This window comes from Jaculus jaculus, chromosome 1 (genome assembly GCF_020740685.1).
Source record: "Jaculus jaculus isolate mJacJac1 chromosome 1, mJacJac1.mat.Y.cur, whole genome shotgun sequence".
Classification (NCBI taxonomy): domain Eukaryota; kingdom Metazoa; phylum Chordata; class Mammalia; order Rodentia; family Dipodidae; genus Jaculus; species Jaculus jaculus.
The window spans coordinates 331,851,721-331,868,091 of NC_059102.1; the positions used below are offsets into that span (position 1 = coordinate 331,851,721).

Consider the following 16,371-nt stretch of genomic DNA (forward strand, 5'->3'; position numbering starts at 1 on the left):
TGGGGATATTAGCCCAAATTCAAACCTACTGTCTTTCCCTTTTTTTTTGGGGGGGGGTTTCAAGGTAGAGTCCTGCTCTAGCCCAAGATGACCTGGAATTTACTTTGTAGAGTCAGGCTGTCCTCAAACCCACAGTGATCCTACTACCTCTGTCTCCTGAGTGCTAGGATTAAAGAGAGACATGCACCATCACACCCAGCAACAAACCTACTTTTTGAAGATTTATAAGTGTTTTGCTTTAATGAATACTTGATGGCAGTATTTTGAGAGTCAGAATCAGTTTCATTATTTAAGAAACACAGTTTTAGGTATAGTTGTATGTAGACTACTAAAAAATGCTGTATCAGGTTAAGTGCTTACTCTCTTCTAAAATGTTGCAATTATTCAAAGATGTACAGTCAAATTAACAATTAATAAAAAAATTAAAGTGATGTAATCAGAAAAAAAAAATTAACCTTCATCTCTTATCATTAACAAAAGGCTGGAATGTTAGGTCAGGACAAAATGTCCGAGTCACCAAAGACAGCAGGAGGGCAATAGACACAAGGAAATGGGTCATCCACATTCCTCAAGAAATTGTGGAGCCATTATCCTTCCTTGCCTAACAATGCCCCAGGTCTAGCTTTCTTGCCCCCTTATCTTGTGGTCACTGTTCTGGTGTCACACCCTGGCTATTTTAGATCTCCCCTGAAGAAACCCTTTTTTTAAAAAACCTTTTCCCTTTTTACCTTCCCCCAACCGAATAACGCTATATAAGTGCACTATCTGGAATTTCAAATTGACTATACTCAGCTCTGGAGAATCAGTCCTGGCAGCTCATGTTTTTCCCAAATAAAACCTTCCATCTTTGCCTCAGAGAGGTGTCTGTGGTCTTGCTCACTCCTGAACCTTACATCTGGTGCCATGACTCAGATGATGTGAGAGAAGTCTCTGTTTCATTCAGGACCACGTTGTAACAGCATTCTACACTGGTGCTATTGATCTCACTACTCCGCCACGTCTAAACACCATGAAACTGCCTCCTCATCACTGCCCTGAAGGGAGGCCCAACAACCGCATTACCCAGCCTCTCCCATAAGAACTCACTGTGCTGTGTAACCCTCATCTGTTATTAACACAGGCTGGAAGGTTAGGTCAGAACAAAATGGAGTCACCAAGGACAGCAGGATAGAGACAGACTCAGGGAAGTGGGTCATCCACATTCCTCAAGAAACCACCCAGCTATTATCTCTTCTTTGCCTAACAATGCCCCCAGGTCTAGGTTTCCTGCCCCCTTATCTTGTGTTCACTGTTCTGGCATCACACCCTCTCTTAGACCTCCCCTAAAGAAACTTTTTTTTTAAAAAAACTTTTCCCTTCCTCACCTTCCCCCAACTGAAGAGCTCTATATAGCACACTGTCTGGAATTTCAAGTTGACTGCTCCACTCTTGAGAGTCAGTCTTGGCACCTTGTGCTTTTCCTGAATAAAAGCTTACATGTTTACCTCAGAGTAGTTTCCGTGATCTTGGTCACTCCTGAACCTTACACCAAGATTCCCCAATGTTACCATAAAGCTTCTTTTCTTGTGTGTGTAGATGCCTCACACATGTGTCCATAAGCCTGAACAAGCTGCCATATAAACTCTGTCCCCCTTTAAACCTTTCTTTGTGTTCACAAAGTAGTTCAAAACTTCCATTTTTCCAGATTGATTTACACATACATGATCTGCCTTCTGCAGGGGGACATCTAACTTGAATTCTTCTGTAGGGGGCTGGAAAACTCTTTTGTGTCAGTGTTAGGTGTGATGAACCCACCTGCATTTCCTGCTTCCTCTGAGCTGTTACTTGTTGCTGAACTTTGAACTGTCGTCAGCTTTCTCTTTCTAGCTCTGTGCTGAGGACTTTTATGAACTGTCACTTTCCCTCCAAGTTCATCTTGTATATATTCCTCAAGTTTTGGAATCATTTCTTTAACAAATCTGATTTCCTCCTTGACTTCTCCCACGTTTGTCAGCAATTCATTTAACTTTTCCAGTATCTGAAGTTGCCCTTTTTGAAATATCATTATGTATTTCATCTTGCAAAGCTATTGAGTCAAATGTCTTACTTATGGAGAGAAAGAAATTTTGGTAAGCTGCAAGCTGCCTTGGTTTTTGGGCCCTATTCCATAAAACCAGCAAGCTGATCCCAGGAGTTCCCACCATACTGCCAAGCATCAGTGCTTTGTTTGTAGAATGACGCATCTCTTGGTTTTTGTTTCTTTGTTTGTGCATGGGCCTCTGGGGTGGAAGACCTGGGGAGGGATCCCCAGGCCTGTGGAAGCAGTGAGTGAGCACGCTTGCTTTCAAGCCCTGGAGCCTGCACGTCCCGAGGTCCCTCCTCTTTATGTTTTGAAGCAAGGTCTCTCACTGGACCTGGAGCTCACCAGTTTGGCTAGGTTAGCCAGCAAGCCCAGGGATCCATCCTTCGATCTTCCTCCTGCTCCCTATGCTGTAATAACAAACACATGCTACCAAGCCCAGCTTTCACACGGGCATTGGGGATCTGAACTTAGGTCCTCATACGTTCACAGTAAGCACTTTACTGAGCCATTTTCCTGGCCCCTTCTTCCTATTTTATATCCAAGGGTGGCTGAACCCCTAAATGTGGCACCTTTGGACATGGAGGGCCAGTGAGTGACACTTGGAGTGGTTAAAGACTTGGCGTAAACTGTAGCTTTGCCCCTTTCAGTGTCTGTAAATAAAGTATGTGCCTTCAGGTCTTTGAGCCTGTGTCCTCGGTGGAGCCATGGGGATGACGATGCTGCCTTGGTGGTTTGTGGGGTCTCCTAAGCAGCGTCTTTCATTTATGTTTGCAAGTGGGGAGAGCTGGGCTGTTGCTCCTGTCTTTTGACCTTTGCTTCAGGGAGAGGTCACCCAAAGGAGGAGAGGAGGGCTGAGGAGTGCTTGCCTATAAGCCTTGGGTTCAATCCCTAGCCCTGGAGAAAAGAAAGGAGGTGACTTTCTTGGGGTTCCACAGTCCTTAAGGGTAGAGTCCCTGTCTGGTCTTGTGAAGGTCTATTTCTGCACTGGTCCAGGCTATTGTGGGACAGCAGTGGGGAGTCACAGCAGATGGGAACTTGGAGACAAAGTGGTCACTGCGTGGTACCTGGCATCGTGTTGGACTGCTCCTGCTGGCACGAAGAGTGGGCTGTGTTGGCCATTCTGGTGTCAGAGAAAGCCTCAGGGAGAAGGCTCTGGAGTTGTGGATCCTGGACATGAGCTGACTTATTTGGCTTCCTGCGTCGTTACCAGGGCAGGGTAGATGGTAGTTTGGCTTTTCTTCTGCAGAGCACATCTTACCTAATGCCGGCCAGGGTGGGTTTTGAGTGTTTCTTGGACCGTGGCAGAGCAAGCCCTGAGTCATCTCCCTCTGTGTGTCTGCCCTGTGTGACCACAGCTGGCATGTGAGATGGCCAGCGGGCAGGATCTACTCTGGCTGGGCCACAGTGCCACTTAGTCTGTGTCTGCTTGGCCGCTCTGTATGGCTGGACACAGCCTTGGCCTCATCAGCTTTAGCCTCTCACCACATGGCCTTAGTCTGGGAGTTGTTTTTGGTGCTTATTCCGGGTGGAGGATTTGGACCACAGTTATCTCCTACTGTGCATAAACCCCGGGCAGTGCTGTGGAGAAACAGCATTAGCACTATTGCTACATCCCTGATTCCTGAAGGCTGCTCCCCACCTGCTTGGCTCCTTTTTCTCCTGGCCACCTCTTCTAACTGAGAGCCAAGTTACTTTCAAAAGCATAATACTCCTTTTGTATTTTTCCATGACAAGTAATAAAGCTTCTCTGAGCTCCTTGGCTGAGGTGAAATGCCTTTACTCTGGGTTGGACCTTCTGGGCTGTGGCCAGGCTCTGTGAGGAATAAGCCAGTCCCTGGACGAAGCTGAGTAACAGCTGGGCTTCTGTGGCGGGTTTGTTAGGATTGGACTGCGTGTGGGCCGGCCACAGATGCCTCTTAGTTTTGAATGCCTCTGGCTTTGCCACCACCTGAGACATCATGTTCTTTGCACTCAGAACTAAAAATATTCCTGCATGAGCTTTTGGGAAAAGCTGGCCTGGTGTGAGGGCCTTGGCCAAGAGCTGCTGTTCTTGCTGTAGCCCTGGCTCATGAGCCCCAGCCCAAAGGCTCAGCTCCCTTTAGTGGGATATCACAGGCTGAGAAGCTTGGTCCCCTGGGGTTGGCTCTGGAACACCTGGTGAGAAGAAAGAATCTCAGGCACTGAACCCAGCTCCTGTCCCTGTCTGAGGAGGTGAAATCCCAGCTGCTGGACTCTGGATGGTGGCTGTTTAATCTTTGCCTGGGAAGATTTTGCATATGTCTCTCTATACAATGCATATTTCAGCAGCTGCTGCACTTGATTCATAGCATGTAACAATCCACATTCCCATAAGAACGTCAAGTGGGTGGAGTGAGTTGGCCAGAACTCCCCATTCCTTCTTCTCCCAGTTCCCTGGTCCCAGGTCCCCAGCTGCTGGCTTGGGGCTGCCTGGACCCTGCGAGCTTTCTGTGGAAGAAGGCACCTTGCTCTGCCTTCCTGATTGAAGGGTCCCTGTGTCCTCAACTCATGGATCCCTGCTCCAGAGGGAGCATGCATGGAAAGGTAATGAGACTCGAGGAGATCAACTACCCCTTGTGCTGCAGCCGAGCCACCGCTGAAACCACAGAGGAACTGGGAGACAAGCAAGAGTGCTGCTTCCATGCTGAGCCTGATAGTCAGTGCCAGGGTGAAGGAGACAGACCCAGAGGATACTCAACACCCACCAAAGTAAAGATCCAGAGCCTCCTAAGAGCTCATCACTGAAGTAGACTTAAAACTCACCCACCATGGCTCAGGGAATTTTGCAGAAGAGGGGCAGAAAGATTGTAAGACCCATAGGTTGGGACATCATGCCCAGAGGCACTCCCTACCCCCCAAATAACTGACTGCTGCTCCCACAAAGCATAAACCACAACCTTATGGGGAATACCTGCAACCCCACTGAGGAGGGTCCCCAGTGGAATGGAGGCAGAGACGAGGGAAAAGAGAGTACCAACACATGATGCTTCCATACAAAATATACTGATAATAATAAAAATAAAAGAACACCAGCTGACTCCCTTTCTTTATTTCTCAAACATTGCTTCCATGGAGTGGTTTCTTGTCAGATGTGCAGAAGGAATTAACGCACAGCAGTCTGACACTGTCGCCAATGGTGTTCTCACCAAAGGTTTGCACTGCAGCTCTTCCCTGCAGAGGTGGCTCACCAGGGCATCCAAGGTGCATGCTGCCACCCCTTGGTGCCCACAGCACAGGCTGAGCTGGGGCAGGTGTGGAGATGGTGTGAGAAGGGCCACCACCACCTGGTGTTTCCTGAGGCTGGGTTTGGAAGTGTTGTGAAGGATGGCTGAAGAATATAGATTTCAAAAGAAGGGAAGGCATGTCTGTAGCCTTGTCTTAGGGACACAGATTGAGCCTGGGTAGTAGTCAAGCTCAGATGGTTAGTGTTCCAGGATATGTGACTGGGTGACAGACAACAAGTTCTGCCTCAGGTATGCCTGTGTCTGTCTGTTGTGAACTTGAATGGAATGTGAGTGGAAACAATGAGTAGGCAATGAGATGTGAAGTGATGCCCTTCTGTTTTATCTATGTTGTCATGGAAACCTTTTCTATAAGGGACAAGGTGAAATATGTTGAGATTTGAAGATGGTAGATTTTATTTTCTTTTTAAAAAATATTTTTTTTAATTTTTAATTTATTTATTTATTTGAGAGCGACAGACACAGACAGAAAGACAGATAGAGGGAGAGAGAGAGAATGGGCGCGCCAGGGCTTCCAGCCTCTGCAAACGAACTCCAGACGCATGCGCCCCCTTGTGCATCTGGCTAACGTGGGACCTGGGGAACCGAGCCTCGAACCGAGGTCCTTAGGCTTCACAGGCAAGCGCTTAACCGCTAAGCCATCTCTCCAGCCTTTTTAAAAAATATTTTAAGCCAGGCATCGTGGCGGATGCCTTTAATCCCAGCACCCGGGAGGCAGAGGTAGGAGGATCGCTGTGAGTTCAAGGCCACCCTGAGACTCCATAGTGAATTCCACGTCAGTCTGGACTAGAGTGAAACCCTACCTCAACAAAATATTTTATATATTTATTAGAGAAAGAGGCAAATACATGTATATATATATAGAAAATGGGTTTACCAAGGCCTCCAGCCACTGCAAACGAACTCCAGATGCATGTACCCCCTTGTACATCTGGCATCTTATGGGTACTGGGGAATCACACTCATGTCCTTGAGTTTTGCTGGCTAAGCCAACTCTCTAGCTCCAGATGGTAGGATTTCACATTAGTGGACACAAAATCCAGAAATTGTGATGTTAATGTCATCTTACTTCATTGTTATAACTATCAAGCTAAATTTGAAGATTTGGGGAAGCTTATCCATCTACTCATCTACCATTCACCCATCCATCCATCCATTATCTATCTATCTTCATTTGCTGGCTCACTATTCATCCACCCTTCTACCCACCATTCATTCATTCATCATCTGTCCATCAGCTCATCCACCCGTACTCTCTATCATCTCTATCCATCTGCCTACCCATTTACCTCCACCTTCTCTAATTATCTACTCTCTTGATCCATTTACCCACCCATCTCTACTCAGGCCTCACAAACCTCCCCTCATATTAACCCACCCATGCACCAACCCCATTCACCCATGCACCCTTATACGTATCCATTTGCCTCCCAATATTTACCATCTACTCATATGCCTATCTGTCCATCCATCCATCCATCCATCCATCCATCCATCCATCCATCCATCCTTTATTTAATCTAGGTACCATACTCAATTTTGGGCTTACATTTATGCAATGTGAACATTGCTGTTCAAGGAGACAATTATGCAGAGAATTATTTATGCTCATTCTAAGAAGTTTGTCAGTGTTAACGAAGTAGCAGTGGGAGCATGGGATGGGGCACCAACCTGCCTCTGTTTGCACCAGAGAGCACTGTGTCTCTTCAGAAAGGCCACAGTGATCTCATGGTGGCTTTAGTGCCATTGTTATGAAAGTCATACTCCTTCCTGTGCTTTAGACTTGAGCATTTACCTCTTCCCTGCTTTTCTTCTTACCTTCTATTTAAAGTGGAAAGCCTGGAATCCAGAGTTTAGTAGGGTGGGATACCCTGTACTCTCACAAGGTTCTCTCAGCACATCCTAATCTTAAACTTCATGTCACTCAGTCTTCTATGTGCATTGTCAGAGCATTTTAAACTCAAGTTGAAGTCATGAGGACATAGGTGACACACTGGCAAGAATGTCTTAGATCAAACATCAAACCCCACCGGACGCTGGTAAGAACACGATGGCTCACACTTGCTCCACTGGGCGTGCTGCCAACGGCAGACTATGAAACTGTTACAGGTCAGACCTTTGACTGCCATGCCACCTCGGCAGTGCTCTTAGGTGCTGATCCCAGAGAAACAGAAAAGCATTTTTTAAATACAAAGACTTGAGGATGTTATAGCCAAGTTACTCCCTTCTCTGTGCTGAGCTAACTCTCTTGCTGCTCTTTCCACCTGCTGTGGCAAGAAGTGACATCCAGCCTCTACTCTACCAGCCTTTCCCAGCCATCATGAAGTCACCTTGAGACTTTTTCCCCCAGAAGCATGAAGGTAGATACAACAGAAAATTAGTACCAGAGGAGTGGGTTTGTTGATGCTAGAAACCTGACCATATGGCTTTTGATCTTTTGAAACTGATTTGTGGGAGGACTATGGAAGGATTTGAACTTTGAAATGAGACACCTTGCAGTGCTGGAAGCAGAGCTTGATGGAGCATTCTGTGAGTGTTGAATGACCTATGTGCAGAGAGAAAAGTGGACTGTGAAGGCTTCATTGATGAGAGGAAAGAGAACTCTGCCAGAACTGGGCTGGAGGCAGCTGGCTGTGTGCCTTCTATGTTCTGATAACTTAAACAAAGCTAAATTTAAGAGTAAGGGACTTCAATAGTAAAGGTGTGGTGTCACAAAACTTTAATCTCAGCCCTTGGGAGGCTGAGATAGGAGGATCACTGTGAGTTTAAGGCCAGCCTGACACTACATAGTGAATGCCAGGTCAACCTGGGCTAGAACAAGACCTACCTTGGAAAACAAAAAATCAACAAACAAAATGAAAAAAAATAATGGACTAATGTGCTTGGCAGAAATAGAGCAGAAGGATATGAATGACATGAATGGGCATAGGAAGAAATGAACACCTTGACCAGAGACCACAGGCTGGTTCAGCTGCAGTTGTTTGAGAGATTGTTACCATTGAGGATTGGGCCAGCTTCTCTGCACTGCATGCTGATCCTCTTTTGAAAGGAGAGGCCCAAGGGCTTTAAAGTTAGCTTTATCGGGTCATGGTCTCTGAGTTGAGGCCATGTGTAGCCTCAGCATGGAACTGTGATTTCCAGTGGAGACCCCAGGATTCTGGAGATGTTAGAACCATGGAATGGCTCTGAATGGATTTTTCCTGGACTCTAAAGCAGTGCAGCTGGAGAGGTAGAATTTGGACTCCAGAAATTTCCTCATTGGTCCTTGATGCCAGACTTAGATTTACAGGATTTGTTAATTTGCTGTGCCTGTTTGAAGCTCTTGATTGGTCTAATTTTTCCTTGCAATGCCTTCTTTTGGCAGTGGGAATGTTTATTCTGTGCCATTATGTGTATGTAACTTGTGTTTTGATTTTACAGGCTCATAGTTAAGAGATTTAGGACTATTAAACAGTGTTGGGATTGCTTAAAAAAAAAAACAACTGTGGGGAATTTTTAGTGCTGGACTGAATGCATTTTACATAATGAGATGGCGTGAGTCGTGGGTGGAATGTGGTGGTTTGAATCAGATACCCCTCATAAACTCATGTGTTTTGAATACTTGGTCCTTAGCTGTGGCAGTTTGGAAGGTGGACCTTTTCTGGAGGAAGTGTGTTCCTGGGGCGGGCTCTGGCATGTTATAGCCAGCTCACTCTTGCCAGAGGCCACCTTACTTTCTGCTTTCTCTCAGCTGTCATGGAAGGTGTAGTGTCCAGGCGTTGCTCTACATTGCTTCCCTCCTTGTTCTACTTCCTCTTGACATTGGAAGAAGAAATAAACTGTTTTTCCCATCAGTGGCTTTTGGCCAGGTGTTTTATCCAAGTCACCCAAAGGTAACTACAGCAGTGGGTCTCTGTTTCCTACAACAGAGTCATAGAGTGGTAATTTGAGTTTTTCACATTCTTCCATTTTCTGACCTCACAGATGAATATAGCAGCATTGCCTCTGCTCAGAGGAAGATGATGGGTGGTGTGCAGGTTGGTACAGGCCTTGAGGCTCATGGCACAGTGGTCTTGGTGCTGTCTCAAGATAGTGTCCAGAATTGTCAAGGAGACCATGGGGAGTGAGGACGTGAGGTGCATGTGTCTGCTTACAGAGGCTTTTGGGGCCACAGGTAAATCCATCATAAATCCCGGAACATCTGGGGCTCATACAGCATGGTTAAGTGTTTCCTGAAGCTCTTTTAGCTTTTTTCAAGTTGAAACAGCTTCCTTCTAGGGCACTTACTTTTCAAAGGAATTTCAGCAAACAAGGTTTTCCAAGCAGATCGAATAGCACTCTTAAAGTGTCACAGTGTGTACATGTGTGATTGTGGACAGACACACGCATGGGGAAGAGCCTCAGCAGTAAACACTGAAGGTCGTGTTGGGGAGGAGCTTCCTTTCTTCATGTGTTAAAACTGTGTCTGAAGGGCTGGAGAGATGGCTTAGTGGCTAAGGCACTTGCCTGTGAAGCCTGAGGACCCAGGTTCCGTTCCCCAGTATCCGCATAAGATGCACCAGGTGGCTCATGCATCTGGTGTTTGTTTGCAGTGGCTAGAGGCTGTGATGTATCCATTCTCTATCTTTCTTTATGTGCCTCTTTCTCTCAAATAAATAAATAAAGTACTAAAAATATATATTTTTAAATGGTGTCTGAAAACACTTTGGTGATCTTATTCCTGAAAATTGGATCCAATCTGGAGGTGAGAGAGTAGGGAAAGTTTGAAGCAAATTTATGTGGTTTTCTGTGGGTAGTAGGATGGAAAACTGTGAAAATGAACCTCAGAGTTCTCTGGTTTTCTTGGAACTTAAAAGAGGCTGATCCAGCCAGGCATGGTGGCACATGCCTTTAATCCTAGCACTTGGGAGGCAGAGGTAGGAAGATCATCATGAGTTTGAGGCCAGCCTGAGACTACATAGTGGATTCCAGGTCAGCCTGAGCTACAGTGAGACCCCACCTCAAAAAACAAAACAAACAAACAAACAAACAAAGAGGCTGGTCTAGTCTCGCATATACAGGCTTCTCTTGGGTGGGTGCACGTCAGGAAGGAGTACTACTTAGACAAGAGTTTAGAAGTCACGTCTGAGGATGGCTGTGTGGTCTACACTCCAGGGCTGTCTTTCCACTCATTAACTTTTTCTTTTCAGTGCTGTAGACCTCCTGCACATTAGGCAAGTAGGCAAGTGCTGTGCATAAGGCTATATTCTCAGTCTTAGTTTTCCTTTTTTTTTTTTTAAACAAAAAACAAAAAAACAAAACAAAATAGTCTCACTTACTTGTCCAGGCTGACCTTGAACTTGGTTTTGTAGTCAGCTTCACATTGATGGGATGAACCTCCAAACCAGACACAGTTTGCAGGAAGAAGGGATTAATTTCAGGCTTGTAGATCCAGGGAAAGCTCCATAATGGCTGAGGAAGCTGGCCCCTTTACTAAATCCACGCACAGAAACCTCTGGCCATACCACAAGCAGGCATACTCTGGGAAGCCCAGGCTGGGTACGCTCTGCAGACCCGAGGCTGGAGATAGATCTGTACCCAGTAACACCTTAGGGCTGGACCCTAGGATCCACCACAGTGACATCCCCCCCCCCCCCCCCGAGCAGGAGTCTGCCTGCAAACTCAATATTATAAATTTTGTTTGTTTCTTTATTTTCAAGCAGAGAGGGACAGACAGGAGAGAGAGAGGGAGACAAAGGGGATGGGGCGAGAAAGAGAGAGAAGGAATATGAATGAATGCATCAGGGCCAGTAGCCATTGCAAATGAACTTCTAGATGCATGTACCACTTTGTGCATCTGGCTTCACATGAGTACTGGGGAATCAAACCTGGGTCATCGGGCTTTGCAGATAAGTGCCTTAACCATTTAGCCATATCTGCATCCCCAAACTCAATTTTTTTTCCTCGTTCTAGACCAGCTGATCTGGAATTCACTATGTAGTCTCAGGCTGGCCTCGAACTCATGGCGATCCTCCTACCGATGCTTCCCAAGTGCTGGGTTTAAAGTCTATGCCACCAAGCCTGGCTCAAGCTCAATTTTACTAACACTTGACTTATTAGGGGACAGAGATGCAAACTACCACACTTGGTATCCTTCTGTCTTGAGTAGCTAGAATGACAGGCCTGAATCATCAGGTTCCAGTGGTCTTTTTGTTTCACAAGAAGATTGAACTCAGCTGGTCCCTGATTTTCAGCTGTATGTTCATAGAAACCATGGTTCAAAATGCTCAGCCATGAGATGACATGTTTGCTTCATGGTAACTATTATCTTTTTTCTTTGTTTTTGAGACAGGATTTCATATGGCTCAAGTAGCACTTGAACTCGCTGAGGATGACCTTGAATTTCTGATCACCTTGCCTCTACCTCCTGAGTGTTAGGGTTACTGTCGTGTGCCCCGTGCCTGGTTTATGTGGTACTGGGAATCAAACCCAGGTCCTGTGCATGCTAGGCAAGTGTTCTATCAGGCGAGCTACAAACCCAGCCTACGGACAGCGAGTACCTGGGTCCTTACTGTGCAAGTGTGCGCTCTTCTAAGTGTTTTATGTATGGAATTTACTCCTCACAACAACCTCACAAAATAGATACCGTTATTACCACAATTTCATTTAAGAATTGGAAGCTTTTGTAACTTGTTGAAGATCACACAGCTGCCTAAAGAAGGTTTAAAAGCTTTATTCATTAAACTATGTTGCCTTCTAATATTAAAACTGTATTGCTGTGTGTGTGTGTGTGTGTGTGTGTTAGTGCTTGGCAGTTCTAGGGATCAAACTTGACCTTGCATGTTTTAGGCAAGCTCTCTACCACTGAGCTACATCCTCAACTCTTTATTGCTATTTTTAAAACTATGATTTATCAACTAGATATGAGGAAGTGTGTATCTTAATAGCAAAGACAGGCTAATTCATCTATTTAGATATTCAATAGACTAACTTTAAAATACTTGATAATTAAATGGCAGTGTTCAAACTCACTTTTTTTCTTTTTCCTTTGTTTTATTAAAAAATATACATTTAATTTATTTATTTGAGAAAGAGAAAGAGAGGTGGAGAGGGTGGAGAGAATAAGTACACCAGGGCCTCCAGCTACTGAAAATGAACTTCAGACATCTAGCTTACATGGGTCCCGGAAAGTTGAACTGGGATCCTTTGGCTTTTTAGGCAAATGCCTTAACTGCTAAGCCAGCTCTCCAGCCCCTCCTTTGGTTTTTTGAGGCAAGGTCTTGCTGTAGCCCAGGCTGATCTGGAATTCACTATGTAGTCTAAGGGTGGCCTTGAAATCACGGTGATCCTCCTACCCAAGTGCTAGGATCACAGGCTTGTGCCACCATGCCTGGCCAGACTCTGTTAAAATGGAAGTGAATGTGTTAGTCAGACTGTGTGTATAAAGACCTCACCATCACATATAGATAAACTTTTTCTGTAAGCTTTTGACTAAAAATATGCTAAAGGAAGGCAGATGTGGTGGTGCACAACTTTTAATCCCAGCACTTGGGAGGCAGAGGTAGGAGGATTGCTGTGAGTTTAAGGCCAGCCTGGGACTACATAGCAAATTTCAGGTCAGCCTGTGCTAGACTGAGTCCCTACCTTGAAGCAAACAACAAAATTTGCTAAAGATGTGATTAGTTATTTAAGTTGTGACTTCGGAAGGCTTTGTGTGGATGGCCCAGTTTGCTCTGCGGCTCCGTGGAAGTAGGTACGACCCTTTCTCTCACTCTTGCCTCTGAAAGAAGGTGTCTGTGTGGGTTGGGGGTCCTGATCTCCTTGACAGGTAGTTTCTTACCTGTGCTTGGCTTGGTTCTGTCTGAAAAGTCGGTTGAATTCATCTTGCTGAGGGATCCAGCGGTCCGGGTATCTGACCAAATGCGGGAAGTGGTTGCTTGCTTCCATGGTTGATAAGAACTACTGAGCTCTGGTGGTTTGGGGGGAACCTCTGGGTGGATCTGGTGGTACTGGGGCTGCTGATGGAAGGAAAACCCTTTTGAGTCCTCAGGGCAGAAGGAACAGGCTTTGATTACTGGGTGATGCAAGACTTTTTCTTCCTATAGAAGCTTTAATAGCAGCATCCATCAACTTACCCCTCCCACCTCTGTGTCCCTCCCTCTGCCCTTCCCTTCTGCAGCACAGAGCCTGGATCCTCATGGCCTATGGAGTGTGCGCCTGCTGGTGTGTGCTGGGGGCCCCGGGCGTGGCCATGGCTGCTCTCCACACCATCATTGCCTTCTGCGTGGCCCAGCTCCACTCGCTGCCCCTGTCCTGGCTCTGCTCGCTCCTCCTGCTCTCCACCCTGAGGCTGCGTAGCGTGGAGGAAATTCAGGTAAGTGGTTTCCTCTTACACATCCAAGGCTTTCTGCATCCCAGTGGATACCTTCCTTTTCATACACAGAACAGTTGCAGAACCCAGATGGGGCTCCTCCTAGTGGCTGGACAGGGCTGATGCATGGGAACTGTGTGCCAGAACCCTTTGTTCTTGGTCTGAGCCCCGGCCTTTTGATCCTGGTTTGGGTATGTGGAGGATACCAGATATCACAGGAGCAAGGGTTAGTGACTGTGCTCAAAGGAATGACTAGTCCCCTAGTACCTGATTGAAGCTATCTGCTGAGAGCTTAAAATCACTCATTGTCCTTGTCCTGAAGTCACTGAATGCCCATGATGGCTCGAGGCGGGTATGAGAACAGCTTTTGTTCTTAGTTGATAAGACAGATCTATTAATTATCTACTCATAAAGCTAATAATGGAATCTCTTTGTATGTGGAAAGTGAAGATGTGTCTTCCCAAAGGACACAGGCCCACTTTCTATATCCACAGTGCTATGGGGTCTTGACAGAGTCTGTTGCCTATCAGTGAATGTGCTGATGGAGGGGTCATTGGGCCAAAGAATATTTTATAGGTCCGTTCCTTGTATTAGTACATTTTAAAAGTAGAAATTTGCCTGCATAGCTGTGTTTTCTGTGGGGGGACTCCATGCCAGTGCACTTGTCTTCTGTGCATGGATTCCCGGTTTGGCTGACAGGGAGTGGGAGCTTGGTGTGGAGGGCACAGTTGACCACACCCAGCAGCGACTCTTCCAGGCAGCAGGAGCCTCCCTCACCCTGTACCCCACCCCAACCCCAACGTCCAGGTCATGCTGCCATGGTTACCTGTAACTCCCTGCTCTCTCGTGCAGCCCAGCCTGAGTGGGACCTCGCCATCTGTGTAGCTTCCCTGTCTCACTGTCTGTCAACTGACCCCTTCATGCCTTCAAGTCAAAGAACCACGCTTGTCACTCTGGACTGCAGCCAGGAAGCCACCAGATGTGTGACTGCAAAGGGGAGTGTCACCTTTGTGGTGCTCTCAGCAGTGGCGGTGGGAGATCTCCTTGGGGGAAAAATGAATGCATGGGCAGAGGCCAGAGTCCAGGGACCAGGTCCAGGATGTAGTTCAGGGTCCAGCCATCACAGCCCTGGGTTTCAGGGCCAGTCAGCTGACAGCTAGCCCTAAAGACTGGCTCTGGTCCATGATTTTACTCTCCATATATTCCTGTACTCCCTTCTTGTCTTTTTAAAAAAATGTCATCTGAAGGAATAGGTTTCATTTTCATTTGTAATAAAAAGGTATTTTCATACATAACTTGTGTTGTTAATCATCTTTTCCTCCATCCTTCTGGTCCCCATGTATCCTTCTATCTCCACTATTCTCCTTTTTGCTTTCTTGTCACGTGTGTTCAGTTACCTTCCCTCCCTCCCTTTCCTCAAAACTTCTATTATGACTTACACACACACAAATAGAAGTTGGGACCCACATGTGAAGGAGAACATATGGTGTCTGTCTGAGTCTGGGATGTCAATCACACTAATGTATTTTCCAGACTCATTCATTTTCCTGAAAAGTTCACTTTCAGTACAGCTGAGTAAAATTCCATTGTGTATTTATGTGCCCATTTCTTTTTCATTTTTTCTTTATGGGTTTTTGTGGTAGGTCTCGCTCTAGGTCAGGCTGACCTGGAATTCACTCTGTAGTTTCAGGGTGGCCTTGAACTCAATGGTGATCCTCCTACCTCTGCCTCCCGAGTGCTGGGACTAAAAGCGTGTGCCACCACGTCCTGCCCATTTTCTTTATTCATCAGTTGATGAGCATCTAGGCTGATTCTATTTCTGTGCTGTTGTGAGCAGAGTGGTGATGAGCATGGATTGCAAGCATGTCTACTGTAGGGTTTAGAACTCTTTGACTATGTTCCCGGGGTGGTGTAGCTGAGCCATATCATAGTTCCATCGAGAACCAGCCACACGACGCCCATGGTGGTTTCTCAGTCTCACTCCCGGCAGTGCTGAGTCGGGACTTGTCTGCCGATGTCTCCAGCATCTGTTCTCTTCATGACTCCCATTCTGACTGGGGTGACATAGAATCTCCAGATACCTTTAGTTCACACTATCCTGATGTCTAAAGAGGCTATCACTTTGAAATATTTGTTAGCTGTTAACGTGTCTCCTTTGAAGAACTGTCTGTTGAATTTATTACCTCATTTCCTGACTAGCAGTTTTGTTTCTTTGGTGTTGAAGTTTTGTAGTTCTTTATAGATTCTAGATATCAACCCTCTGTCCCTGCAGCTGAAGTACCGCTGGCAAAGATTCTCTCCTACCATGTTGTCTGTCTGGTCACTCTGCTCAGGGTGTCCACATGCAGACACACATGCACACGTGCCCACACACTGTGCCCATATGCAGACACACATGAACACATGCACACACACTGTGCCCACACGTATACACACATGCACGTGAACCTATGCACTGTGCCCACAGGCAGATGCACATGCACACATACCCACATACTGTGCCCACATGCAAACACACAGGCAGATGCCACACACTATGCCCACATGTAGATGCACATGCACTGTGCCCACATACTGTGCCTACATGCAGATGTGCATGCACCCACACACTGTGCCCACATGTATCCACACATGTAAATCAGATATATACTCAAAATTCCTCCTCTCAGTTAAGTGGTAAGATGGTTTTACGGTGTGTACTGTTTACTGTAGAGGTGGCG

The 16,371-nt window shown here is 46.2% G+C and overlaps 1 protein-coding gene and 1 pseudogene across 4 annotated transcripts in view; one reads left to right on the forward strand and one right to left on the reverse strand.

Annotated features, from left to right (window-relative positions):
* Hhat (hedgehog acyltransferase) overlaps positions 1-16,371 on the forward strand; it is a 407,044-nt gene that overhangs the window by 103,062 nt on the left and 287,611 nt on the right. For all 4 annotated transcript variants that reach the window (XM_045141567.1, XM_045141568.1, XM_045141566.1 and 1 more), the window contains one exon: positions 13,460-13,654. In XM_045141567.1, the coding sequence (XP_044997502.1) occupies positions 13,460-13,654 (195 nt within the window). The remainder of the gene's footprint in view (positions 1-13,459; positions 13,655-16,371) is intronic.
* On the reverse strand, positions 1,510-2,222 carry LOC105943724 (annotated as a pseudogene).